The sequence below is a fragment of the Ammodytes marinus genome (genome assembly GCF_949987685.1).
Source record: "Ammodytes marinus genome assembly, chromosome: 14".
NCBI classification, from domain to species: Eukaryota; Metazoa; Chordata; class Actinopteri; order Uranoscopiformes; family Ammodytidae; genus Ammodytes; species Ammodytes marinus.
Window position 1 is genome coordinate 15,956,609 of NC_137218.1, and position 27,400 is coordinate 15,984,008.

The following is a 27,400-nucleotide window of genomic DNA, read 5'->3' on the forward strand; positions in this document are numbered from 1 at the left end:
ATATGGGTCTGGCCACGATCAATAGACCTTCCAAACTCAAGGGGCGGCTCCCACTAGTGAATTTTAAATAACACTGCACGCAATTGGATAGCACTACAACCAATCAGAGCAATGAACAAGGTGACGTATTAAGCCCCATTCGTTTAGCGAACAGCCGGATTAACTGTTAAATTAAGCTTTTGCCGTGGTCGGTCGGCAAAACAGAACATTCCTCTTACTTGCTAATGAAAGATTTGAGTGCCGTCTTCCAAATCTTAAAGTGTCGATGCCAAACGTCTCAAACTCACACATATCCACAGCCATCTCCCATGTGGTTGACTATCACGGCTTCGACGGCGCATGCACAGCACTGTCGTCATCCGGTTACGTCCGCCCCAGAGGACATATATAGGGCTCTGGCCCACCCATATCAGAAAGAACGATTTGATTGGTAACTCAGGATTTCTTGACATATTTAATGAGCTTCAATGGACAGTGTCCAGACCAACAGTTGCAGCCAATTTAATGTGCTGCAACTGTTGGTCTTGATTTCCAGGCTAATTAATAATACCCTAAAACGTTTTTTTAAATTAATCGTAATAAAACCGAGAAGAAGGGAAACCTCATCTTGTGTACTTTTTTCCTCACAGGAAATCCGAAATATCCTCAAGGAACAATATTGTGCTTGAAGTTGGTTAGCGTTACCTGGAAAGCTGGACTTATACAGTGGCGTAATGACGTGGCTTTGTAGTCCGTGGAAAAGCAAATCATTTAATTGAAAGTTTGCAAGTTGAACTTAATGGTAAACAGCAAAAGCACCAGCCCATAACTAGCATCGCCCTGGTAGAAATGGGGTAAACGAGACCAGAGTGAATCAAAACAGGAAAGTGGCGGACCAGACAGCTACACAATACTCTGAATCTCTCTATAAAGGTCTAAAGAGATGACAGGAGCTAAAGATGTTGGTGATAATTCTCAGGTTCATCAGTATGAGCAACCAGTTTGACATTGTCATTTGATACATGATTATTAAAAATATCAATTAAAGCTGCTCAGCTGCTAAAGCAATATTTTTAAATTAACAAAGGGTCCGATAACTAAACATTGTAGTTTAAATGTGCTCATACAATCCCACAGAGAATTATCACTGTCCAAATTGTTGCATCAAAACATGATGGAAAACTGAAAGTGTATAGGTGTGACTAAACCAAAATGGAGAGAATAATCTTCACTATATACCACAGTATGACATCATTATTTGAACCCCTCATTACAGATGATATTTCATTTACCTCTAATTTCCTTTTTCAGTCTAAGTCTGTAACTTTGAAACAGTGTTTTGAAGAGGAGACTTAAATAACTCAAGAGTCACTTATCTTTAAACTTGTTCTCAACAGCGCAATTGTCGTCATCAGATTTACCACATCGTGGCAGTGCCCTGTAAAGGGCAGAGTTGAACAGGGTGAACGTCCTGTTACTCATATAGTGTGTTTAATTATAGGCATGTTTGTTCACACTTTCACTGGGAACATTTCATTCCTTTAATCTTTGATGAAACAGTGAAGATCTGCGTCACTGCAAAGTAACTCTAAATAGTTTACTTCAGGGAGAAGTGCACGGACGGAAGGTAGTAATATAACTTGTATCCCTGCCCCAGCATTCTTGAAATGCCTACTCTTACAGACATAGAGCAAGGAGGGCGGACATTGCCTTGGTTATTGATTATTACCAAGGTAATTGGTTATTGATTGCTCCCAGCCTTTTTGTCTGTGTCTCGAGGGAAGTGTACTGTAGCGACATCATTCAGTGTGGGATTCTGTTTTCTGTCAAATCTAATTTCAGTATGGAAGATTTAGCTACGCAAACCTCAAGAGGGGTAAATGGACAGTCCAAAACAGAGGAATCACCTCCTGCTGCTCGTAGTGTTGACTCATGCTGCGGATCCTGGCTGAAAAGAATCAAGCTCTGTGTCCCTGTGGACTACAAGAATGAAACGGTTCATTTGTTAAAGCTGACGGGACCTGTGGTAAGATAGTATTTAGATGTAACAGTTGACAAGAGTCTAATTTGACCCCAGACTAAACAATATTCTAAATAATTGAATGATTGTTGAGACTTTTAAAACCAGCTGTTATTTTGAGTCGTTTGCAGTGAAGGTTACTTATTACTATGTAAAATGGAATGTATAAAAATGGCTAATCAAACAAATGCTTTAATTGCTACTTTGAATTAACATGATGATTGTTTAACAGGTTTATAACTCTAGCCATTGGGACTAATTACAAACATATTTGCTGGAGAGAAACGTTTCACCATGATACAAATACAGTGTGATCGATACACTTGAGGATGTTCAAGAAGGTGTTTCATGTTAAAGATATGAATCTAATCTCCCTTTAATATATATAATATGTTATTTCTATAGAAATTGTTAGATCAAAGGTTTCTTGAGCAAAATTTTAAATTAACTATAAAGTTAAGGCACTTTTGCAAGTGGCTCTCCAACTGAAAATTAGAACTAGCAATTCGGAGAAACCAGCATGTATCAACTTTTCAATTACTTCTATTCAACGCTCAAACCCAGGCCTTGATAGACGAGTACATCTAGTTTCCCTCTGTGCAAGCCTTTTGATGCCAAAGGCTGTCCAAAACCTACACCAGCAATCAATAGAACTATTTTCTAAAGAAGAAAGGTAGTAAAGACATTTTGAAATACAAAAGGGCTTCAGCTAAACCAAAGTATAACACAAGCTTTTTCTTACCTTTAGTTCCTTTGAAACAATCTTTTTCTCATGATTTAAACCTAGAGCACGTGTTGCATTTGGAATTCAATATCTTTCACGTTTGGCGGGGTTCACTAATGCTTTTATAGTTGTGAAAACAAGCGAGAGAGACTTTTGTTTTTCAGTTCATTTCACAGTTGATGAGCTTCTTGATCGGCTTCGTCAGCATGGTGTTCTGCGGTCATCTGGGGAAAACCGAGCTGGCGGGGGTGGCATTAGCAACAGCGGTGAGTGATCTCACTCCAGCTCAGTTGCTGCTTCTCAAGGATCACTGCTCATTCTCTTGCTTTTGAATTTCAGACATTTTTATCTGTCAAAGCATGAATCTGTTTTTCCTAATAACGTGTCATTTCAATATAGGTAATAAACATCACAGGTATTTCCATCGGCTGTGGTTTGGCATCTGCATGTGATACTCTCATATCTCAGGTATTCACTTCATACTGTTTATATAACCAGCCCCCTGACCAGGGACTGCTGTGTTCACAGTTCGCTCCTTCACGTTTGAAATCATGTGTCAGTTTTTACCTTTTTTAATAAACAGCAGCACGTACTCAATTTCCCAGTTTTTTATGAACCCCCTTTTCTTTGCAGACTTATGGGAGTGGTAACCTGAAGTATATTGGAGTGATCCTCCAAAGGGGAACTTTGATTCTGCTCTTAGCCTGTTTCCCCTGCTGGGCCCTCCTCATTAACACTCAGCCCATTCTGCTAGCTGTCGGACAGAGCACAGAGGTTGCCAGGTGAACCATTTAATTTTTTTAAAAACACGCCCTAGTGTGACATCAAATGCTACATGTACACTAACTACTCGAGAATCTTGGTGTTCGGTATGATTCATTGCACTTTCCCTTTTTTCTGTCTGCCATAAAGACTCTCCCAGCTGTATGTGAAGATCTTTATGCCGGCTCTGCCTGTGAGTTCAGCTCCCTTCACAGTTATACAAAATGTTCTTTGTGTCTCCCTCCATATATGCTGTATTCGATGGTTGTTGTGACGCATTACTGATCTAATTAATTCCATTCATCGCCTCATGTTGTATTCTGCAGGCTGCCTTCATGTACCAGCTGCAGGGGAGGTATCTTCAGAATCAGGTGCATTTAATGACTGTGGGACCACTGGTGTGAAACGACAAATAATGACTGAAAGTTTGTCAGTAATGAGATCAATTTGTGCTTGTGAAAGAAAGTATGTGTACTGTGAGAAAGTTACAAGCAGCAGGTGCAGCGATGCAGAGAAATGGTTTATCTGATCTTATTACCTGTTTGCTTTGCTGCTTACAGGGCATCATTTGGCCCCAGGTGATAACTGGAGCCATGGGTAACATTTTAAATGTAATAATCAACTACATCTTCCTCAATCTTCTGGATATGGGGGTCGCGTGAGTGTACCTACCTTTTGAATCATACACTCCAATAATAATAAACTAACAACGGTATCAGCAATAGTCAATTGTATCTGAGGATTCTTTTTTATTAATAATAGGAAATGACAATAAGCTTTGTTTTTCTTTTTCTTTCTTATTTTTTGCTGTTTGATCGTCTTGACACCACTACAGTGGCTCTGCAGTTGCCAATGCCATCTCACAGTACTATCTTGCTGTGTTCTTATTTGTGTACATTGTCTCCAAGGGACTGCACAAGGCCACGTGGGACGGTAAGTTTAGGGGAATAAACTTTACTCTGGGCAATATTTCATGACCTGGCTGTTACCTCCTGATAATGAAAGATTTCTGGAAAGAACTATAGCATGATCAGAGGAATTTTCCCGAAATAACTGCTCCATTTGAACTGTAGTGCTCCATTTCATTAAACATATATTCATATTTAATTCATTATTGTCCATTTTACTGTGAGTTAAACGGTGTGCTTGACTACAGATAGATTTTGAGATTTGAGATTGTACTTACAAAAAGCATCAAAGTAAAGCTTATAAATTGAAATGTGCACAAATCAAATCGAACAGAATCTTTATTTTAACCATAGTTTGTGCCATATCACATAGCTAATAGGTAACTTCCTTGAAATGTATAAGTAAGAACTATTATTGTTTTGGCATATTTTAACCACTAATGCTAAAGGAAATGTTAGCATGCGTGCTGAACATAGATAGTAAATAATATGGATGTAGCATCCGGGCTGACCTCAGTTATTCACACGGCAACCAATAATCCTGGTTTGTGCGCGTCACCATTTTGTGAGGGGGAGGGAGATAGCTGACGTATACCTCCGAAGCAAAGTGAGGGACAACGGGCGGAGAGCTGTCACTCAAGAGATCGCGCCAATACATTTTAACCTCCAAAAGAATAAAAACTAGCGTGGGCCAAAAAAATTCACCCCCCTCAGTGTTGTCATGGAGATATGACCTAAACATACAGACTAAAATGGTTTCGTGGCCCAGGCTATAAATAGGTTTAATAATGCTGTGAAAACGGCATGTTTAACATTGGAGTCAATGAGAGATGGCTGTCTTCTGCTCCCAGCCCCCAGTGGCACTTCCTGGTTACTACAGTTGTGGTCACTTCCTTATTGGATGCTGGTAAAAATCGCTGAGGTTGGGGCTTGGTGCTGAACAGCCTCTGGTATGTCTGCAGGCTCTTTTACTATCTGTAATGCCATGTTAACGTCACACTCATGGTCGGATGACAGCTTTGGACCTTGTGGAGACAATGAGAGATGTCTCACATGTTCAGTATAGCATAGCTGCATGTTGTCTTAATGGATATTAAATACAATCCTGCTACAGGTTGGTCAGGAGACTGTCTGCAGGACTGGGGTCCTTTCATCAATATTGCTGTCCCTAGCATGCTGATGCTCTGTCTGGAGTGGTGGCTGTATGAGATAGCAGAGTTCATGGCAGGCGTCATCAGTGAGGTCGAGTTGGGAGCTCAGTCTATAGTTTATCAGCTGGCTGTAATCGCTTACATGGTAACTCCATTTACTTTACTTTTTTTCTATTTCATTAAAATCACTTTGGCCTTCCTCTGGTATGTTTTGGATTGATGAAGTAACACTAAGAATACAATGTTAACTAATGCAATTTTTTAAGTGGACACTTGAATGGTTTGTATCCAGAGCACTACCTTGTCTTAATGTTCTTGAAGAATATAACTACATTTACTATATCTATTACAGATTCCAATGGGTTTTTCTGTTGCTGCCAGTGTTCGGGTTGGAAATGCCCTTGGTGCTGGGGACACAGAGCAAGCCAAGCTGTCCAGCAAGATCTCCATCATCTGTGCAGGTAGGAATCAAATATGTAGTAGAAGTATTTTTTTTACTCTTCTTTTCTCTATGTCACTTGTAATTTGAAAACATATGCTTATCCACATAATGCTTTAATATATTTACCACCTTTGTGCTGTTTTTCTTATGCCCAATCCAGCTATCGCATCATGGTTAATTGGAACTTGTCTTGGTGTGTCTGGAGGTGTGATTGGTTATGTTTTCACCAATGAGGAGTGAGTGCAGTTATTCACACCTCAGTTTTCACATTCATTGTTTTGTGTTTTCTTACATCAAAAACAATAGTTAACAGGCAGACCCCTGCCCCGAACGCTTATGTAATGTCAGTGTTTAATTCATCACATATTAACCTCAGACTCACAATGACCCTTGACAGCGAAATAAGCTTGGATGTCTGCACTTACCTTTCATGTTCATGCCTGTATTTGCATTTTGCTTTAAGAGACATTGTTCAGAGGGTGGCTGAAGTCATGAAGATGTACTGTTTCATTCATATTGCTGATGCCATGGCGGTGAGAGTTCTTGCCTTACTAGTCACTTATCCCTCCTGCTAAGCAAAGTTAACCAGTTTTTCAATTTCTTACTTAGTTTTACCTCCACAGGGTGTGACAGGGGGTATCATCAGGGGGGCAGGGAAGCAAAAGATTGGTGCTGTGTGTAACTTGGTGGGATACTACTTAATCGGGTTCCCCATCGGGGCGGCTTTGATGTTCCCTCTCAAAATGGGAATCTTAGGTGAGGAGGACAGATACAATGTGTGTATACATTTAGTGACATGTTAATCATATTTGCACTCAAACTACTAAATTCATCTCTTTCCATCTCTGTTGCAGGGATGTGGACGGGGTTTCTGATTTGCGTTTTGATACAGTCCACATTTTTTTTAGTTTTCCTGTGTAAACTGAACTGGAAGAAAGCCACTAAAGAGGTGTGTTACTCCCCTGGAAGAGGAATAGGACTAATGTAATGAAGACAGTGCCATTGCAATTGGAGAATAAACTATGATCCACTTAATGGGTGCAATTCAACAGTGTGGCCTGCATGTGATACAAATATGGTAGCATGTTTTCTGTGTTTATTACTATAAATGTGAGGAGAGATGTGATTTAATTTTGTATTTTTTTTTTTTCAAATACCTCTGGAAAGGCGCTGGTAAGAGCAGGAGTCAACATTACAGAGAAGAACAATATCTTTGAGATAGAAAACAAAGGTAAACACATTGTAATATCTCTTTTTATATATATATATATATTTGCATTTTACATGCTTTATTGACAGTGTGTAGAGGTGAAATGGGGCAAAGAGGGGAAGACATGCAGAGAACTGACCCGGGCGGGATTCGAACCCAGGTCTGCTGCGGGGCAACGCCCTTACCCACTGCGCCACGGGCGCCCCCATACATTGTATTGTAATATCTCTAATCCTACATACAAACATCTTCTTTTAACCTCCCTTAATCATACATTAAAACTCTTCCTCACAGTCCTGGACTCCGATGAGAAACAGGCCCAGATACAGACCAGTAGATCCAGCTCTTTGAGTCCAGTAGATGGGAAGCTGGAAGCGCTCAGTGCAGGTCAGCTGCAGACTTCAGATGACGCACCTCTGTCAATCAGACAGCTGGCGGTGCGACGTGGCCTCACGGTGCTGCTAATGTTCGTCATCCTCGCTGCCGGCGTCTTCATCAGCGAGCTGCTCATCAGACTGCTCGAATTAGACAAGTGAGCATTATTAAAGCACAGGTGTGCAGCAACCAAACAAAGAACTGTGAGTCAGCCTTTCAGATTGGTGTTTTAGATACAACGTCTTGTTTAGCATAACAGACAAAAAGTCAAAAAGCATCCAATCGCCTGGAATCTTAAAGGTCTATAAGCACTGCAATTTTTGGATGTTATAACAAAGAAAAGTGAGAGTTACTAAATTTAAATGTTTTGAAATGTTATTGAGTGTGTAGATTTTTTGCACAGGTTCTGCAAACTTCGAATAATTGTTTGAGCTGAAAAAGTTCACATGCACTTTAATTATAACTATTTCCTGCTATCATTTGTTTAGAAAATAAACACAATTTTTCTCAGATAGAAGTTATAGTACAATAGCATTTTGTATAATTTTTTAAGTGCTTTTTAGGTTTCATTCTTGTGATAGATCAAAACCGAAAACGGTCCCACTTTTGCAGTCGTTGCATAAGTCATAAGTCATGTTGTAAAATCTAATAGGAAATGGGATATAAACGGGTATGAAAAGCATGACATGAATGGTGTCCACTTGATGTTGAAACATGCTGTGGAAAAAAAGCTCTAATCGAGACACTGATAAAATATGTGTTTTCTATCTCATTACGACATATATAGCCTGAATGGATTGCACAATTAGAAATAGCATGATTAAATGCTATATTTAGGTTACAGCGTATATGGGTGGATGTGTGCTCTAATCATCAAAGACAGAAAAGCTGCTCTCTTTCCTTGGTTTATTTTTTGGTCCTTTGATCTGTGTTGCCAAATTTGATGATACGCAATTTGTCTGCCTGCTCGCGTTGCAACATGCTGGCCGGATGAAGACATGTCAAACCGAGCAAATCAACCACCTGTTCACTCTGTGCAGAAGCAGATAACTAGCTAGCTCAGGCTTCACAGTTATAGTTCGCTCATGAATAAAGAATCCAACCTGGTAAACAATTAACCACGTATGGTTTTATTAAATATAAACACGTTTCTTTAAGGATTTAATGAAGCTGTGGCTTCGACATTTTTATGAAACCATCTCATTCCCTTCTCCTTGAGAAGATTGACACACATCTGTCATCTGTCCATGAAATGTATGGCAGCCTGAAGACAGTTAGCTTTGCTTAGCACAAAGGCTGAGAGCAGTGGGGAACTGCTAGACTGACTTTGTCTAAAGCCAAGGTACTACAGTATATCCATCAACGAACAGCAAGATATTTTGCATAAATGTAATTCTTACAAGTTTTATAAATGTTGGATATAGCCACCATTACAATACAAGCTAGAATATCATGGCATGTTACCTCTTTAACTCTTTGTAAATAGAGAGATTAATAGAATATACCCAAAATACATTTAGTCTCTGTCACATTGTATTTAACCCATAGATAGTAAATAATAGATTTAACCTAACCTTAAATAACATATTTTAAATACACTGTATCATATAATCTTTTTTGAATAAATGCTGTACTCTTTATCCAAAATCTACCTTACACAAGTATTTATCAGATGAAAAAAATGTCAAAGGAACCTATAAAAGTCTCCACTCCGGCCAGTGCACCCACAAGAACTCTCCAAATTGACACCAGCACTAGCTTGCAACAGACTGATGTTTGCAACAGTCACTTTAAAAACTTGCATATTACAGTAATCTATGGTTATTCAACATGTAAATCAGGCTTGATTCATAGATGGTGACGTTGTCGCCCGAGCTTCAGTCTTGCTCATCAGTGGAGACATTGCCCAGGCTCCTCACAGAGACAGTAATTTTGGACCACTCACCTTCAGAGACTGCAATCAATAACATGCTGTGGCATCATTAACAAGTGACTGCGTGAAGATTCACTGTCGGTATCGTTAGACTAGCACTTGATGCAGTAGCTTAAGGAATCTCTCATTAACTTCTTTGTTTTGTCCCCATGCTGTTAAATAACATACCCAGAATTCAGTTCAATAATATTGCATGTCAGGAGCGCCCCCTGCATGTTATCCACAAAATGGTTACCAGGCAGGGGACCTTTGCTGCATGGCGTACCCTCTTCAATGTAACAACATTCATGTGGACACAACATATATATATATATATATATATATATATATATATATATATATATATATATATATATATATATATATCAGTGATTCTTGAGAACCGGGACAAAAGGCTGTCTTCCATATGTAACTTCTGTTATCTTTAAAAATAAAAATATTTAAAGTTGTAGATGTTATTAGGGATTAATAATAGATTTTCTGGAGCACAATTATCCCCTTACATTTAATTTTATCATTATTATGTCAAATATATGACACTTGTTATCTTCTCACGACGTCCAAAACAGTGTGTCCACAGAGAGGGTTTCAATCTTTCATATACAATAAAACCTATTAAAAATTTACTTTAATGATTAAAAAGTGTTTTTTTCATCAGCAACACTGAATAATCTCTTATATCAATAAAAACTGATTTTCTACAACACATTCATGTTTTATATGGTTTCAAAGTGGTGGGACACTTTTTGTCACCACTGTCAGACAATCCATTAAAATGTAAGAAATTCAGCCAAAATAAGGGGCTGCTGTCACTATGAAGGACCTCTTGTCACATTCTACCTCTGCAGAGTGCATTAGATTCAGACAGGCTCTGATAAGTGTTGTAGTTTTAGAATATTTTACATTCCAAATCTTGAAAGTCCTGCGTCATAACCATGATACGTCAACACACAATTTCTGAAGAAGTTATTTGAAATGTTTCGATAATTTTATTTTCCTGAAGTAGTTCATACTAGCACCTATCATCAACAGAAAAAACAAATGGCTACTAGAAAAACTCAATTTGTTTTGTTTAAAAAACTTTAAATATGTCAACACCGTCAGATGTCAAAAAAATTATATTCATATACATTTTGAAAATATTTTTGTGGCCTCTGTCAGTCTTGATGAATATTTGTAATCACTATACATCTCATGGTGGGTCTAGCATAAATTGAGGGAAAATGTATTTGTGTTTTTGGTGTCTGGCAGTGTTGACACAAAATAAGGAATGGCAGGGTAAAAAGCCCATTTTGATACGGAATGGCAAGGTAAAAGCCCATTTTGATAAAAAGGACATAAGCTGGGAGGTTGTGTCAAAGCCTAGCTCAGTAGCTTAGTATATGTTGGATACATACATGTAATTTAACAACAGCAGCCTACTGATCTTTGGTTAAAAATTTTTGTTTAAATATGTGCAGCAATTAGTTAACTTTCTATCAAGGCCTTGCGTTTGTCTCATCCAGAAATACAGTACCTAATTTTTGTCTCTTTATGTTTTCATGGGTCTTAATCTGAAGAGGCACATTTGTGTCAAATATGCCCTGCTCCCTTTTACTACTATTATAATGGACGGTATATATTAGTTAACAGAAATCCGTGATTATAGGCTACTAGACAGAATACTACTACTGGAGGGGGCACTTGTGGCGCAGTGGGTAGAGTGTCCCCCGCTGCAGACACAGGTTCAAATCCCACCTGGGTCAGTTCTTTGCATGTCTTCCCCTCTTTGCCCCATTTCAACTCTGTCTCTCCAAATATATCTAATAAAGCAAAAATGCCAAAAAAAAATCGTAAAAAAAAAATACTGCTACTAAACAAAAAAAGTGTGCTCAAAATTTAAATAAAACAGCGTCCTTCATTTTACAACATTTATTTAATGTAGGGGAGAGTGGGTTGAGTTGTGCCAGCTGGGAAGTAGTAAAACTCCTATAGAAAACCATAGAAGAAATTGGAAATGTGACCACAATACAGTCATATGAAAAAGTTTGGGAACCCCTCTCAGCCGGCATTATAATTGACTCTGCTTTCACAAAAAAAATATAAAGGTGGTATGTCTTTAATTTACCAGGAACAGCTAAGTGCTGGGATGTTTTCCAAACAAAGATTTTTTGAAAAGCAGTATTTGGTTGTATGAAATAAAATAAAATGTGAAAAACTGGCTGTGCAAAAATATGGGTACCCTTGTGGTTTTGTTGATTTTAATGCCTGTAACAGCATGTAAAACTGATGACTTTAAACACAAAGTTGGTTGGATTATGTTGTTAAGCCTTGAACCTCATATAATTGTCTGTTTAATCATGAGAAAATGTATTTTAGGTGCCTAAATGCAAGTTGCACTTCTCTTTGACTCTCTGCTGAAGTGAGACAGAATGGGATCATCAAAATAGCTCCCAAAAGATCTGAAAAACAAAGATTGTTCATTGTCATGGTTTAGGGGAAGGCTACAAGAAGCTTTCCCAAAGGTTTCAATTGTCAATTTCGACTGTAGGGAACGTTGTCAGGAAATGGAAGGACACAGGCATAGTGGCAGTTAAACCCAGGCATGGCAGACTAAGAAAAAAACAGGAGCGGCATAGGTGGAGGATTGTGAGAATGGTTGCACACAACCCACAGATCACCTCCAAAGGCCTGCAAGAACATCTGGCTGCAGATGGTGCATCTGTACATCGTTCAACAATTCAGCGCAATTTGCACCAAAACATCTGCTTTTTATAAAGACCAAATAACTTAATTTTTGTCTCATCAGTCCAAAGCATTTTCTTCCAATATGAAGCTGGCTTGTCTAAATGAGCTTTTGCATACTCCATGCAACTGTATCTGTGGCGTGGGCGCAGAAAGGGCTTCCTTCTCATCACCCGGCCATACAGATGTTTTGGTGCAAATTGCACTGAATTGTAGAACCATGTACAGATACACAATCTGCAGCCAGATGTTCTTGCAGGTCTTTGGAGGTGATCTTTCGGTTGTGTGCAACCATTCTCACAATCCGCCGCATATGCCGCTCTTGTACTTTTCTTGGTCTGCTAGACCTGGGTTTAACTGCAACTGTGCCTGTGTCCTTCCATTCCCTGACAACGTTCCTTACAGTAGAAATTGACAATTGAAACCTTTGGGAAAGCTTCTTGTAGCCTTCCCCTAAACCATGACAATGAATAATCTTTGTTTTTAAGATCTTTTGGGAGCTGTTTTGATGATCCCATTCTGTCTCACTTCAGCAGAGAGTCAAAGAGAAGTGCAACTTGCATTTAGGCACCTAAAATACATTTTCTCATGATTAAACAGACAATTATATGAGGTTCAAGGCTTAACAACATAATCCAACCAACTTTGTGTTTAAAATCATCAGTTTTACATGCTGTTACAGGCATTAAAATCAACAAAACCACAAGGGTACCCATATTTTTGCACAGCCAGTTTTTCACATTTTATTTTATTTCATACAACCAAATACTGCTTTTCAAAAAATCTTTGTTTGGAAAACATCCCAGTACTTAGCTGTTCCTGGTAAATTAAAGACATACCACTTTTATATTTTTTTGTGAAAGCAGAGTCAATTATAATGCCGGCTGAGAGGGGTTCCCAAACTTTTTCATATGATTGTATTTAAAGGAATACTTCACCCATACGGAACCAGCGTTCTATCATTATAAAATAACTATTATAATATTATGAATGAGGTTTTTCTTCCCTCAGTCTTCCCTTATTCTTCCCTTGGCCCGGCTGTCCTGTTAATTCTAACCCTTACTGTGATGTCACAGTAAGGAAAAGGTAGGGTTAGACAGTGAGACCATAAAACACTCTTTCTGCCTTTTCTCAGGCTAAGATGATCCGATTTCAATTTCTTTTCGACATTTATACTAAATAGGACCTCCGAGTTCAATACACCTTCCTATTCCAACCGGTGAAGTAGGCCTTTAAGAAGAGCCATCCATTTGACTCATCCTGTAAATAAGGGAGACAAATGGAATAAGATAAAAGCACATTCATGCCAAAAAAATATGTTTTGCCTTCTAAGGAAAATTTCTATGATCAAGGTTTTTTGATTATTGTGTCTGAACAATTATAGACACGTTTGAAAACATTTGACACGTGTTTTTGTGCTTTAGTATGCTACACTTTGAGTCTATACAGTTAGCAAGATGTTATCCCTAAACTGCTGTATCATGCTAATTATCCAAAATTCTGGGATTGGGGTGATTTGTGCCAAAGTGCCTGGGTGAGTTATAAGTAAGTATGTAAGTAAAATGTATTTATAAAAGCACATTTAAAACAGTTTGCACTGACCAAAGTGCAGTACATAGTGCATTCAATAGGTAAAAAATGAAGGTAAAATAACAATAACAAAAATAAAATAAGACGTAAAACCTAGAAATCCACATATAAACAAAGATAATAGTCCAGAGGTAAGATAGTTAATGGAGGAAAAGCCAGGGTGTACAGATGGGTTTTGAGCCTTGATTTAGAGGCAGAAATGGAGGGGGAATCACATATGTCAGGTGGCAGTTGGTTCGGCAAGCACGGAGCAGCTACTGCGAAGTACATTTCTGAGAGTTGTGCCAGTGGCATGGCTGTATAAGAAGGTCACCAAAAAAAGTGATTGTCTACAGTAGCACAGAAGAGACTGACATGGGGCGCCCTTAGCTCAGTTGGTAGGGCGTTTCCCCCCCCCCCCTCCCCCCGGGCCGGGCCCAGCAGCAGACCCGGGTTCGATTCCCGCCCGCGGTCGTTCTCTGCATGTCATTCCCCTCTCCCCTCTCTGCCCCATTTCACCTCTGTCTATCTGCACTATCAATAAAGCATAAAAAAAAAATGCCAAAAAAATATATAAAAAAAATAAAATAAGAGACTGACATCTCCATTCCACTTAAAGACACCATTGATAACAGTTCAGATGGCCAGAAAGATGATGATTGTGACTTTGTCATTGTGAGCTTTGCAGGTAAAACCACCTAGATCTGCTAGGCCTTGTTTAAGAAAATTGACCTTCAATCTTTGTAAAATATTTACTTTATTTACTCTAAATAAACCTTAAATGAGTAATTGTCTTATGGATGTGTCTTGCATTTCAGTTATGAGATATATATCAATGTCACAATTTACCCCATGGTATTCTCTCCAAAGGCACAACTCACCTCGCACCGGGGGCAAGTTATGCCACAAGACAATTTTTTTCCGAAAGCTATATTTCTTATACAGTTTATTTCAGATCCAAAGGTATTGTTGCCGGGGATGCACCAAATCCTGAAATATACATAGATATTTTAGTTGGAGACATTACAGTCAACACCTCACTTTAAAGTCACTTTGAGTAAAAAGTGGCACAGCTCCCCCCACTCTCTCCCCTACTACTGTTTGTCCTGCTTTGTATACACAATTCATATGTGGTAAAGGGGAAATCTTCTTTATAGGACTATCCCATGTGAATGTAGTTATACTTTTTACAAATGTTTATCCTTTTGTACCGTGGGTCGGAGAGAAACGTAATTTCGATTCCTCTGTATGTCTGGCACATATTGCAGAAATGTACAATAAAGTTGACTTGACTTGACATCCTAGCAGGGCTGCGAGTATAATTTTTAACTTTCTTCTGTCTTTAGTAGGCCAACCGTAGGATCTCAGAAATTGGTGGTTTAATATTTTGATCCTTGGCAACATACTTGACTCCCCTTCACCTGCATATTTACCATAACAACCTATAAAATAGAGTCTGCCATGCACTCCATGGTTGGTTTCATTGTTATACACTACAAAAGTCATTTTCATTGATCCGAATGCTCTCATATGGCAGTACATTATCACTTTGGCCATAGATATTCAGTAAAATATTAAAAATCACAAATTATTTATTAAGGGCACGTGAAAGTGATTTAGGAAGCAGTAATGTATAGCCTGCCCATTTAGTTAAAACTGTGCATTACTTATTTACATTTAAATGTTCCATCAGATATTTACAGTCAATCTTACACTTAAAGTGAAAACAAGAGAAAATGACTTAAGGTCAGTAAGAAAGAAGATACATGTCACCGTGCAATATGTAAATAAAATCTGAGGAAGAACATCTGTTGCTTCATGCCCACGTTGTCTCTCAGTGAGGGATTTATAATGCGTCTTGCAGTCCCAGTTGTTCATCTCTGGCTGAACAAGTTAAAACATGATCTTAGCAACAAGACCTTTGTTCATCCTGCTAGTCTAAAGTCTCTTTTGATATTGCTTCCAGGTTTCTGCTGACATATGTTTCTCTACAAAGTACAGAGCTGGTAGAGAGCTGTAGTTTTTTCAAATGAACAACCCAAGTCGACTACGAAACCTGAATCTCTGAGAGATCTACATTATTAGTTTGTGAGAACTGTTCAGCCTGTCTGCCTGGCTGTCTGCATTAGGAGGTGAAGGATAGCTCACAGGTTTGTGGTCAGTTCCAGTGGAGCTAGTAGTGTAGGAGTGGAGTCATTAGCCCAGTTTAGGGTAAAGTTGGCCCTACTGTGGGCAGAGGGCTCAGGAGCTGGGAAAGCAACATGGAAAGCAACACCTATGGCCAAAATGAGAACTGAAATAAAGAAGGCGAGTCCCCGGCGCAAGATTAGCTGAGTGACGGACAGCAACATTTGAGGTTTCGGAGTATTTTTGTTCTTCTCTGTCCCTGATGCGTTTGGGTTCCTGCCCTCGGCCTCATGACCTGCTTTCAGCTCCCCGTCCTGAGTGGTGACTGGACTGTAGCCATCTGCTTTAGGGCCATCCTCCCCATTCAATTGGACCTTCAGAGTGAAAAGAGTGAAAAAAGAAGTGAGTAGCTCAAGTATGGCCAAACTAACAGGAACTATCACCCTGCTTAGCAACACAAACACACAGATCCTGAACATTTGTACTAACTGTATTAGGGCAGTCAGAGATGTCGGGCACCATTGCATCATTCAGCAATGTACTAACAGGACGCCTTGGTGTCATCACCAAGTTCTTTCCAGATCGTAGCAGAGCCTGAAAAAGTGAGGTTCATGAGACACAGGAAAATGACAGGTACATACAGGGGAGATAGAATGCTTCAGGGATATGCCTCCAGATGGTGCTTCTTTGCAACAACAAAAAAAAAATGTTTTGAAAAAATTTCAACACCATGTAAGGTTCTAAAGAAAGATGAGAGAATCCTACCTTGTGTGTGACTTTCTTCCAGTTGAGTTTGAAGATTAGCACGAGGAACAAACCCACCTCAAATAAAACACATATAAAGAGACCCAGCCAGAAGCCTAACGAGAAACCCAAACACATATGCGTTACATATTTGCACTTAATTCACTTAGTAATGGAAAAAAAAGACAAAAACGATATTCCTAATCTTTATGACAAAAACCTTAAGATACAGCCACTCTAGTGAATCTGTGAGGCTGTAAGGTGCAAAGCAGTACTTTGAGCTAAATGCTAATGTCTGGATGCTTACATTCTCACAATGACAGTGATGATAACGTGCCGTATGTAAGTAAGTCATGTGACCACCAGAAACTATAAATACCAATGATCGCCAACATGCCTTCCCTAGAGTCGCTAGCATCGCTTAAAAGATCTGAAGGGTTGCTAAAGGCTTGGGAGCCACCTTTGTTTTATTATAAAATCTGAATTACTTCGGAAGTCCTTTATATAACAATCACCATTAGAAACTGAATTAAATCAATCCCTCTTGTAGTCCCATTTTTTTCAGTAGAGCTTCGCAAATGTTTTATGGGATGGCGTTATAAATATAGATACAAGCAAAAAGACACAAACCTCAGAGCTTAAATGTACATTGTAAGTGTGTGCTTGAATGTGTGTGCTTGAATGTGTGAGCTTGCGTGCACAGTTATCATGAATGCACACTGTGAGTGGACAAGAGGGTTTGTGTAAGGTCACAGGAATAACAGGCTCACTGTATTTCTTTTGATTGTGTCTTTGCGGAAACTCACAGCAATACAATGAGGTGAAAGCATTACCTAATATTCTGAGTTTGGCAGCAAACATCAGAGCTATTCCCACTGGCAGACCGATGCAGTAGTAAGCCACCAGATTGGACACGGCGGCAATTTTCTGCATCCCAGCTCCTACAAGAACCCCTGAGCAGACACACTGAAAACACAGATAGATTCAAAAAGTTTAAAAAATAAGAGAGATTGATTCAACAAAGTAGGAAAACAATTATTTTTACTATTCCACACCAGGGCTCAATGCAAATCTAGACAAGAACATTTTGCTGTTCTGTATAACATACCAGAATTGCGTCAAAGAATTGTAGAAATGAGTAGTAACTCAGGATTTCTGAGACAATCTCCACAATGTTTCTGCGAACAGTAGAAGATCATCAACAACATACAGTAGTTGCCTATACATGGTACATGAATGAATGTATGTTGGTCTGTAACTCACTCATCAGAGGTAAATATGTAGCCCATGATGGACTTAGTGCCAAGGATGAAAAAACACTGGATCACAGCAAGCACTCCTACAGTGGAGACATACATAAGGGATAATACCTGACAAGTTGTATGTTCTGCAATTGAACTTCATGATTTTCATGTTCTAACACAAATTAAAACACAAATCAAGCATATTTAGCTAACCCTTGGTGTTGCTTTATATTCAATTGATTAAATCTATGTTGGAGGTGTCCAATTATACTGTATTTGTAGAAATGAATACGCATTGCAAACAATCACAATCAGGAATTCTCAGTGGGAACGCTTTAGTTTATGTCCATCTATGTTTGTTTGTGGTTACAACTACAAGTACATGCGAATGGGTCTTCATAAGGTGCATAAGGTACTGTACCTGACAGAACCAGGGCCACTTTGCAGGTTATTATGGCCCTTGTAGTGTTCCCGGCTCCCAGAGCATTCCCAACACGGACACAGGCAGCTGCATGGACACCTAGAGGGAACTACAAGGACTACATATTACTTTTTGATGTCAGTTACATTCAGTTACACAATTAACTTAAAGGAATATGTGATTATCATTGACATTTTGGAAATACGCTTATTCACTTGGGCTCCAAAAGTTTGCTGAAAAAATCAATAATCACTGTCAGCCTAGGTCAGTATGCATCTCTTAAACTTGTTTATTAGTAATTTCTGTACACAAATATAAAATACATAACAGTTTTTTTGTTGCCAACAAAAATGTCACTATCCACCGTGCAGAGTTTCTCCAACGTTAGACAAGGGGAAGAAAACTCACTGCCGCAGTGTGCCAAGACACAGTTCCAGCATTTAACTCCCTGTAAAAATGGTAATTTTGTAAGCTGAGGTGTTGGTAGTTGTCTTTTAGAAGTTTTGAGAGAGCTAAAATGGCAGTTTCCTTCTAATCGGAGCTAATCCCCCCTGGATCTATGTCCTTTATGAGACGGTATCGATCTTCCCCTCTATTGTGAACAAACACCTTTTCCTAAATGCTGCTTTATTGTTAACTAATAATATGTATGCTATATAGATATCAAAATGAACAACACATTGGATGATCCTTACCATGTATGTTATGGCTCCAATTTCCACCAACACATGCTGGGCAGCAAGATCCACTTCACCAAGAACACCTGATAAGACACGTACAAAATGCTGGTATAACATCCCTTAGATACTTCACTCCACTCAAGGTGGTTTTAAAGGTTCCATATTATGCAAAATTCACTTTTTCATTAATATGAGACCCCAGGGCAGACTGGGCTGTTTGGAAGGCAGGGTTTAATGAGACAAGCTGTTGAACGGAGCATTTCAGACAGAGAGTTTTCATCAATGGCACTTTGAGACATATAAACGGGTTTTTGGACACTACACAATGAAAATAGTTTCTTTCTTTTTCTATTTTTAAATAATTCTCTTTTGGCATAGGGAGAACGGGGAAATGTGAGACATGGGTAATGTGAGACACCCCCTGTATCTAGGCAATGGAGCACATTTTTGGTCATGTGAGAATTATGTTTTCAAGCTCCTCTCATTTCCCCTTGGCCATGAAGGAGAGGACCTCATGGTGATGTTGTAAGCATGTTTTTTCCACAAAAAATTTATTTTTTGCATGTAAAAGTAAATTGTCTTGCTGTCAACTTAATCAAGTGTTGTGTCAAAGCAAATTGATTCAGGTAGAAACACTTCTATCATACATGTTGATGAACTACCAACATACATATGAAACCATGTGATGATGATAACTGAAGATTAGCCTGAATTGCTGAGAGAGGTAGTTTTTTCTCAAATTGTGGCAGTGGGGTAAAGTGAGACAAATGCTGTGGGGTATAGTGAGACAGTGTCTGTGCCCTCTTTTAATGAATCCATTATATTTGAGGTAGCAAGGAGACTAATTTGAGTAAGACAAAAGACAATGCGGGCCGGAGGTGGGGGTTGAATGGTTGAAGAGGAGTCAGCAAGGACATGGTTTGGCACGTATGTATGTGGGGGACAAGAGAGTGACATTCAACATCAATACACTCTAAGTAATATGTCTTTATTCAATGAATGATCCCAATAAAACAAATGCAGAAAAATATTAATCAAAGACTCAAAAGATAGAAAATGACAGCTGGGTCTAGTCCTGTGTTCTGAGTCCCAGGCTGTTTCTATCTGGTTCTGATTGTCCTTTGCTCTGACCCCCAGACACCAGCTGGCTCTAAGGGTCCTGTGTTCTGACCCCCAGACTGTGTTCTAATTATATCTTGTATTCGATCAGAGTTGCTTTCAAGTGTTTAGAAAAATGTTTTGCTTAATTGACCAAACCCCATGATTCTGTTACTAGTCCGACATTAGTTTTGGAATATTTGGTTTTCAAGCTAGCTGTCAGGATTCAAACTCTCACAGCATGTGTTGTTATGGTAGTTTCAGAGTGGAAAAAAGTAAGTGGATCAGTTAACCCCCTTGATTTCTCTGGTCTGTCTCAGTTTTGTTTTAAACAATCATATTTTCACTGCCCTTCGTCCTGAATAAATTCTGATAATGTCTATTGCTAGGAAACATCCTGAATTAATGGGAAATGTGTACATTTCAATTTAGCTCGCTTAGAGGGGAGCACATGTAAAAAGTGTTTCACATTACCCCGTTCTCCCCTATGTATGCTACTTATTTTTGGAGAGAACGTGTTTCTAGAAAAAACCCAAATGACAATTCTGAACCTGAAAATTAGCATAATATGTGAAGTTTAAAGAAATTACGAAAAAGCAACCCTTTTTGTGCGGAAAACAACACTAACCAGCAAGGAAACCTCCAATCTCCCAGATCCACCACTCAAAGCAGACCATGAAAGCACTGGGAACTGCTAGCTTCATATAGGAGCCCCACTCTTGCAGACAGTCAGTGGACCAGCCTGGAAAAGGTTTCACACAGAAATGTTAGGGTAGCGTTATACTCCGCATGGCCTGTAGGAGGTGAGTGATTTTTGAAAACAGATTTTTAAACTGCTTACACACATAATATGCCTTTTGGCCCAGATGTGTATGTCATTTAGTATCATTTAGTAAGATATCCAAGTGTGTCTGTGCGTGCGTGTGTGTGTGTGTGTGTGTGTGTGTGTGTGTGTGTGTGTGTGTGTGTGTGTGTGTGTGTGTGTGTGTGTGTGTGTGTGTGTGTGTGTGTGTGTGTGTGTGTGTGTGTGTGTGTGTGTCACTCGCCTGCCCATGTCTGCGTATGGAGCTTCTTCCATCTGATATAGCCAAACAATAGCAAGCAGATGGTGATCTGAGAGAGGCTGTTAGCAATCGCTGATCCACTGCAAACACACATGATAAAACATATTTTTTTATATTGGAGTGGATACCTCAATGGTGGTCTACTTTAGCTGTGACTCGATCCCTCTCTCTAGGCAAAGAAGGGGAAGGACTGCACACTGAGGGTTCAAGGGAGGTCTGCATCAAGACAGTTATGTTGTGTTTTGAGCACACTTGATGTCTAAGGGTTCTGAGAATAAGCCTTGAAAATTTGCAGGAGTCCATACTTCATATGGGAGTGGAGGAATAGACCTGACCTGACCTGACCACAGAGACCTGATTGGTGAAGTCAACTGCCTGTTGAATCAAATGTTTGTCCAGCTGGACCAGGATCAAATGATTCCCTCTTCCTTCTCTGCCCTACACTGCTTCTCTCTCAGAATAAAGTACAAAAATAATAAACATCAGTGTACTGCTGACTCTGTTTTAAACAGAAAACATGTCATTCTTCTTAAGTAGATTAGGATGTGCAATGAGTTTTCTGACCTCCTGTCCTCTTCCTTCCAAACTCCTGGCTATGCATCAGCCCACAGCACTCTCCTATTTGGACAACAGTAAAGTGATCAGGAGAGCGCAAGAGATGGTTTCTCTGCTTTAAATTCCAGCGGCTCAACGATATGTTTGAATGATGGAAGCCTGATACCATATGAAGCAAAGTATATTTAAAAATTAAAAGGAATGAAGACGCAGCATGAAACACTTACAGGACACCTAGCTCGAGGCTGATGATTAGGACATAGTTGAGCCCCAAGTTTAAAATGTTTGCTGCTGCTGCTGTGTACATCTGAGGCAGAATGATCCCCTGGCAAACAAAAAAGACATGGAATGTACAGCGAGCTATATCCAATGCGTAGAGCTAGTTTTCAAACTGCAAGAATATTATTTATGCAGGTTCTAAATAGGGATGCACATGCCAATTGGTTAAAAATTTAAACGCCTCTACCTCACAAGTCGGCATCAGATATATTAGTAATCAATTGCCCAGCACATAGAAAAGTAGCATGTGCAATTAAATTATACGCAAGAAAACAAGACAATGTACAGAGTTTCATCTTAAGTTTTACCACTGGAGTGCCACAATTTCCTGAAGTTGTTTAGGTAAAACAAACACTATGCAGTCCACTGAAATTCAGTGCAGGAGAATCACACTTCTTATAAACTTACTTGGTTTTGTAGGTAGGCAACTTGCAGCTGGTGCAGGAACATGGCCTGAAGGGAGACACAAAGTGGGTTATTGAGAGAATAAAACTGGTAGCACTCTCAGACACCAGCTAAGATACAAACACAACTGATGTAATTAAGCTGTGATAAGCACTCAATACAACTGTATATGTTGCCCCTATGCTACTGCTGATATGTTGTGTGTGATGTGTACTACTAATAATTTAATGAAAAATATGAATGGCTAATACGTAAATTAATGAATCATAAACACTCTAACCGTATTAACACAATTAGGGGGGTAATAGAGTAAGCACAACGTAATGGACAGAGTTGGCTTTTGTGCCTTGGTTTTCAATCATATACTTAATTTTGATAATATCTGAAGAAGATTTTCAGACTGTAGGCATTCATTGTTTTCTTGACACGTCCATTTTTTCTGGAAACATACTACTGGGTTTTTGTTTTGTTTTTGCCCATTATCACAAAGATGCAGCTACTCATGCATTACTTTCATCCTATGCACAAGAAAGGTCATGGAGAGAATATGATGGAATGCACATGTTTTATACACAGACAATGACATGGCTTACGCTGTTGAAAAAATTAATTCAAGTCAATTTATCAACTAGGGCTGTCAAATAAACGCGTTAATTTCGATTAATTAATCACAGAAAAATTAACGCGATTAAAAAAATGAACGCAGATTAATCGCACTTCTATAATGCCCTTTGACCCGGTGCAAAAGATGTGAGACGATAGCGGAGCTGCACCTGTAGCTTGCTGACACGGCCCGCACGGGATTAAAGAGTAAAGAAAGAAGCAGGGGAAAGAGGCCGAGGGCTTTATGGATGTGTTATGGGCTGCTCCGGGCAAATAAGCATGAAGGTAGGAATACGTCTTTTGTTATTCTCCGCAGTGTCTGTGCATTATTGATTTAGTGGGTGCCTAATTAACAATGTAGGTTCAAAACAGTATCTCTCAATCTTCCTCCGTGTCTCTGTTTGCTAGCTGCGATCGTCTCCCACAAACGGAAACCCGCCCCCTCTCACTCTTCCTAGCTGGCATATGCCTGTCTTTTTTCCACCTTTGTGTATGTGTGTGTGTGTGTGTGTGTGTGTGTGTGTGTGTGTGTGTGTGTGTGTGTGTGTGTGTGTGTGTGTGTGTGTGTGTGTGTGTGTGTGTGTGTGTGTGTGTGTGTGTGTGTGTGTCTCAATATTTTTGGCTATGAGTAGGACAGTGAATGAGTCGGCATAGGCTATGCGCACCGCACCTGTGGCAGTGCAGCGCTATCTGTTGTGTGGAAGATAGACAGTCGTCATTTAGCAAGAAGCAGAAGTTACGAGAGACGGGGGGAGAGAGAGAGAGAGAGAGAGAGAGAGAGAGAGTAGCCTATACAGTTGTTTATAAACAGGCATACAAGTGTCATGTAAGTATGCGATTAATTTAGATTAATTAATCACAGAGCCTGTAATTAATTAGATAATTTTTTTTAATCGCTTGACAGCCCTATTATCAACACATTTTAACCGTTTGTCTGCTATTCATTTTGTATTTCTGCGTTCATTTTGTAGGCGTAAATATATTTCATTCTGACCATCCTTAAAGCATCATAAAAAAGGTGATCATTGAATTTGAGTTGCTGCAGCAATTCTCAGTAATTAAGGTGTAGTGTGCATAACTACAGCAGGTTGACACTGCGTGGCTTGAAGGCTAGGCCAGAGGGTATCTAAGTATTATCTTAAAGTATATAACTAACCAACACTGTAACACATCTCCAGTCTTTTGATTAGCTAAAAAACCCAAATGGACCACAAGTTGGAATGTCAGACAAAGGCATCTCCTTACATCATTTGCCACTGTGCTTACTATTTTGTCTCAATATGCAAATTCTGTAGCTCGGGTAAGTACATAATTCTGCATAAAACAACCTGTATTGCATAAGGCAGTACAATTGTAAGTCCCCTCAGGAGACCACATTATATTTTTTTCTCAGACTCTGGGGAGTGTTTGTGTTCATTGCACTCACTGGAATAGCTGGTAGAAATGCCATCATGTAGAGGTTGGCAATTCTGAAGGGGAGGAAAACAGAGTATGCCATTACTTTAGAAAAGCAAACACATTGAAAATAATTTGCTTTTTGCTCTGATATGCCCCTCTATTTGCAATTCAATATGTGCAACTATGGTTCTGTTCACATGCAATTTCTACTTTGCTGCTTGAGTGCCTCATAATAAAATAATCAAACTATAATACTTCTCTTTTCTAGATTGATACAACATGTACAAAGCTACATACCATCCTGGAAAAAAAAACAATAGGTATTAATATTGTCAGCATTACTGAGAAAAACAACCATGGCTAAAAATAAAGATATCGTGTTTTTTTAAACAAAGTAACTCATAGAGTATCGGTCCTTTTGAAGAATACACTGTTTGATAAACTGTGAATTTACCTCGCCACCTCTTCCTCTTGGTGCAAGAGAAGCAGTATGTTGTGAGAGTTGATGAGAAGAGCCCAACATGGCAGACAGAACAGTAAGAGGATCAAAGAACTCCTTTGGAGAATTACTCCCACACGTTTTAGGTTCTTACTGCCAAATGTCTGCAAAACACAATTAAGACAAATAAAGGACTAATTCCAATTACATAGGTTACAAAATGTAAACATTTCTGTAGATAACAGACAGTGGCACTGAGGCACAGATAAAGTGATCTGCTCACCTGGGAAATGAGTGTGTCACACGCAAGAGAAAGGCCATAGCCTGTTGCAGTTGTTGTCATGTTAATGGTCTGAGAGAAGGAGATTTAAAGACAAAAAAGCAGAGAACAAGTGCTGGATGTTATACAGTGTTACTTTTTAAAAGTAGTTTACTTATTTTTTTGTATTACTCTGATAAATTTGTAAATTAATCTTATTTCTTGACACTTAGTTTTGCCACACCTTTCCCACGCAATTAATATGCATATGGTTCCCCATTGCTATTTGTGTTAACCCTAACCCTTTTAGAGACTCTCCACCTATATTGCCGGTATCAATAGGTGACTGAGAACATCGAATGTAGCTTTACACGGACTATATCATCCTTTCTTTTATCAAACCTTGACTATTCAGAACCATCTTTGACTGTAAAGTACAGTCATAACAAATTTTTAATTTAGATATTTTTTCAGTCAACTCATACTAACCACTAACGCAGCTTTTGTGTCAACTAAAGATTACGTAATCTCTTATTGCAAGGTAATATCTTTTGTGAGTTTATCTTAAATCTATAATCCATCCATCCTTATGTTTGTTTATTGAAACTGGGGAGGTACACACAACTATGTTGGTTCTTTGTTGGCAGGTTATAAATGTATTTTAAATGTAATTAAATGTTTTATGTCTATTACAGTGCCCCTGAGAAACAATAAATTCACATCGCTTTGCTTGTCTTTAGTGTCTACACTTCTGCCTACTCTTTTCTGTTTGTGCAGGTGCACAACAGCTTTTGGTTGTTTTAGCAGTGTTCTGTACCCCATGTGACATGGCAGATGCTGATGTGAATTTGTTTGTCTCTCTGCAAACTTTTGGATATTGCTTAATCCTTTGGATGTTCAAAGGTACATAAAAGGAACATTACTCACCAGATCTGCACTGTGGTAAAAAGTTACACACACATGAAGGTGTACTACTACATTACATACATTTTAGTGTCTACTCACACACACACACACACACACACACACACACACACACACACACACACACACACCAAACATACACACAGACACACACAAACACACAGGAATACACAGAAATTACATAGTAACAGCATTAAAAGTAATACAGTAAGTAGACAGAGTAGTAGTTGTAACTACCGCTGAGGCCAGCGCGTATCCAGCCAGTTCTGCATTACCAATATGACCACAGAATATGGTGATCACAAAGGGCATGAGGAAGTTCAGAATCCGAGACAACAGCTGTAGAAACAAACAGAAAGATTAAGACTAAACAGCCCATCATTGATCAGGTTAAACTGATGCAACAAATGATTGTTGTTAACTAGGTTCAGACAGCTTATTTGCACTCATGTGCTATCAGAAAAGTTCGAGAGCAGTGTTGTGAAATCAGGTTTGCACTAACCTACAGCATAGGCAGCATTTTAATTCACATTTTGCATAATGTATATTTATATTTCATGTAACTTCAAATTACCCTGTAAACAACACACATTCAACAGTAACTCTGCAATAAAGGAATACAGTTGTTAAATGTATAACGTTTGTTGCACTTTATGAACAACATACCGATCCGTCCCACCAACACTTCAACTTTCCCCTACTCACCAATGGGCCTGTGAGTCGTAAGACTTGGTATAGTTCTTCTCTGTAGGCCAGTGGCAGCCAGCGTCTCACGCATGCACACCGAAACAGTTTGGAGCTGACAGCTGTCGCCTCCTCATCTCCCTCAACCCCTGCCATCTTGGCAACAGAAACCCCAGCAATGGGCCCTGCACCCAGCGACGGGCATGCAGGTTCCGGCTTCTCCATTCAAACACGGTAAAAGAAGAGAGGAGGGAGAGGGAAGGGACAAAAGCAAAGGGACAAGGGGAGGGAGGCTGGGAGGGAGGGACTGGGGAAAGAGAGAGCAAGGGTAAGAGGGGTTGTCTATCTAGGTTTAGAAATACAACACACGCATGTCTTGAAAGTTACTGATTAAATGATGTGGTCCGGAGGAGGGGGAAGATTAGAAAATTAATAAAGGAGAGGGGAAGAGAGAACAGAGGGTGTGATGGAGTGGAGACGAGTTTTTCTGTAGGGAGGTAGTGAATTGAGTGTGTCTGAAGTGTAAATACATTGAGTGAGCACTCTGTGAACATGTTTCATTGACATATTTTTGCTGTGTGAGCGTGTGTGTGGTCTTACAGGGCTCAGTAGTAATCTGATGAGGAATGGCTGTTTGCACGTGCACCCAAAAAGCTCTTATGGCACAAACTCTGCAAGT

General features: G+C 39.3%; 2 protein-coding genes across 2 annotated transcripts; one reads left to right on the forward strand and one right to left on the reverse strand.

The window, feature by feature from the left end:
• Positions 1–1,822: 1,822 nt before the first annotated feature.
• LOC307261003 (multidrug and toxin extrusion protein 1-like) lies at positions 1,823–7,732 on the forward strand (the record flags this gene model as incomplete). Its single annotated transcript, XM_080041439.1, has 16 exons — positions 1,823–2,005; positions 2,888–2,989; positions 3,123–3,191; positions 3,357–3,505; positions 3,636–3,678; positions 3,812–3,856; positions 4,046–4,143; positions 4,321–4,418; positions 5,508–5,689; positions 5,897–6,005; positions 6,147–6,222; positions 6,450–6,519; positions 6,610–6,742; positions 6,841–6,935; positions 7,154–7,217; positions 7,491–7,732. 16 exons carry the CDS (start codon positions 1,823–1,825, stop codon positions 7,730–7,732), a joined length of 1,758 nt encoding a protein of 585 aa, XP_079897565.1.
• An 8,209-nt stretch (positions 7,733–15,941) lies between these two features.
• slc47a1 (solute carrier family 47 member 1) lies at positions 15,942–26,946 on the reverse strand (the record flags this gene model as incomplete). The annotated part of the gene is made up of 17 exons (XM_080041440.1): positions 15,942–16,298; positions 16,414–16,518; positions 16,690–16,784; positions 17,502–17,634; positions 17,777–17,846; positions 17,932–18,007; positions 18,334–18,442; positions 19,029–19,096; positions 20,740–20,853; positions 21,158–21,255; positions 21,958–22,055; positions 22,418–22,462; positions 24,444–24,486; positions 24,870–25,018; positions 25,138–25,206; positions 26,275–26,376; positions 26,743–26,946. 17 exons carry the CDS (start codon positions 26,944–26,946, stop codon positions 15,942–15,944), a joined length of 1,935 nt encoding a protein of 644 aa, XP_079897566.1.
• Between the last annotated feature and the right edge of the window lie 454 nt (positions 26,947–27,400).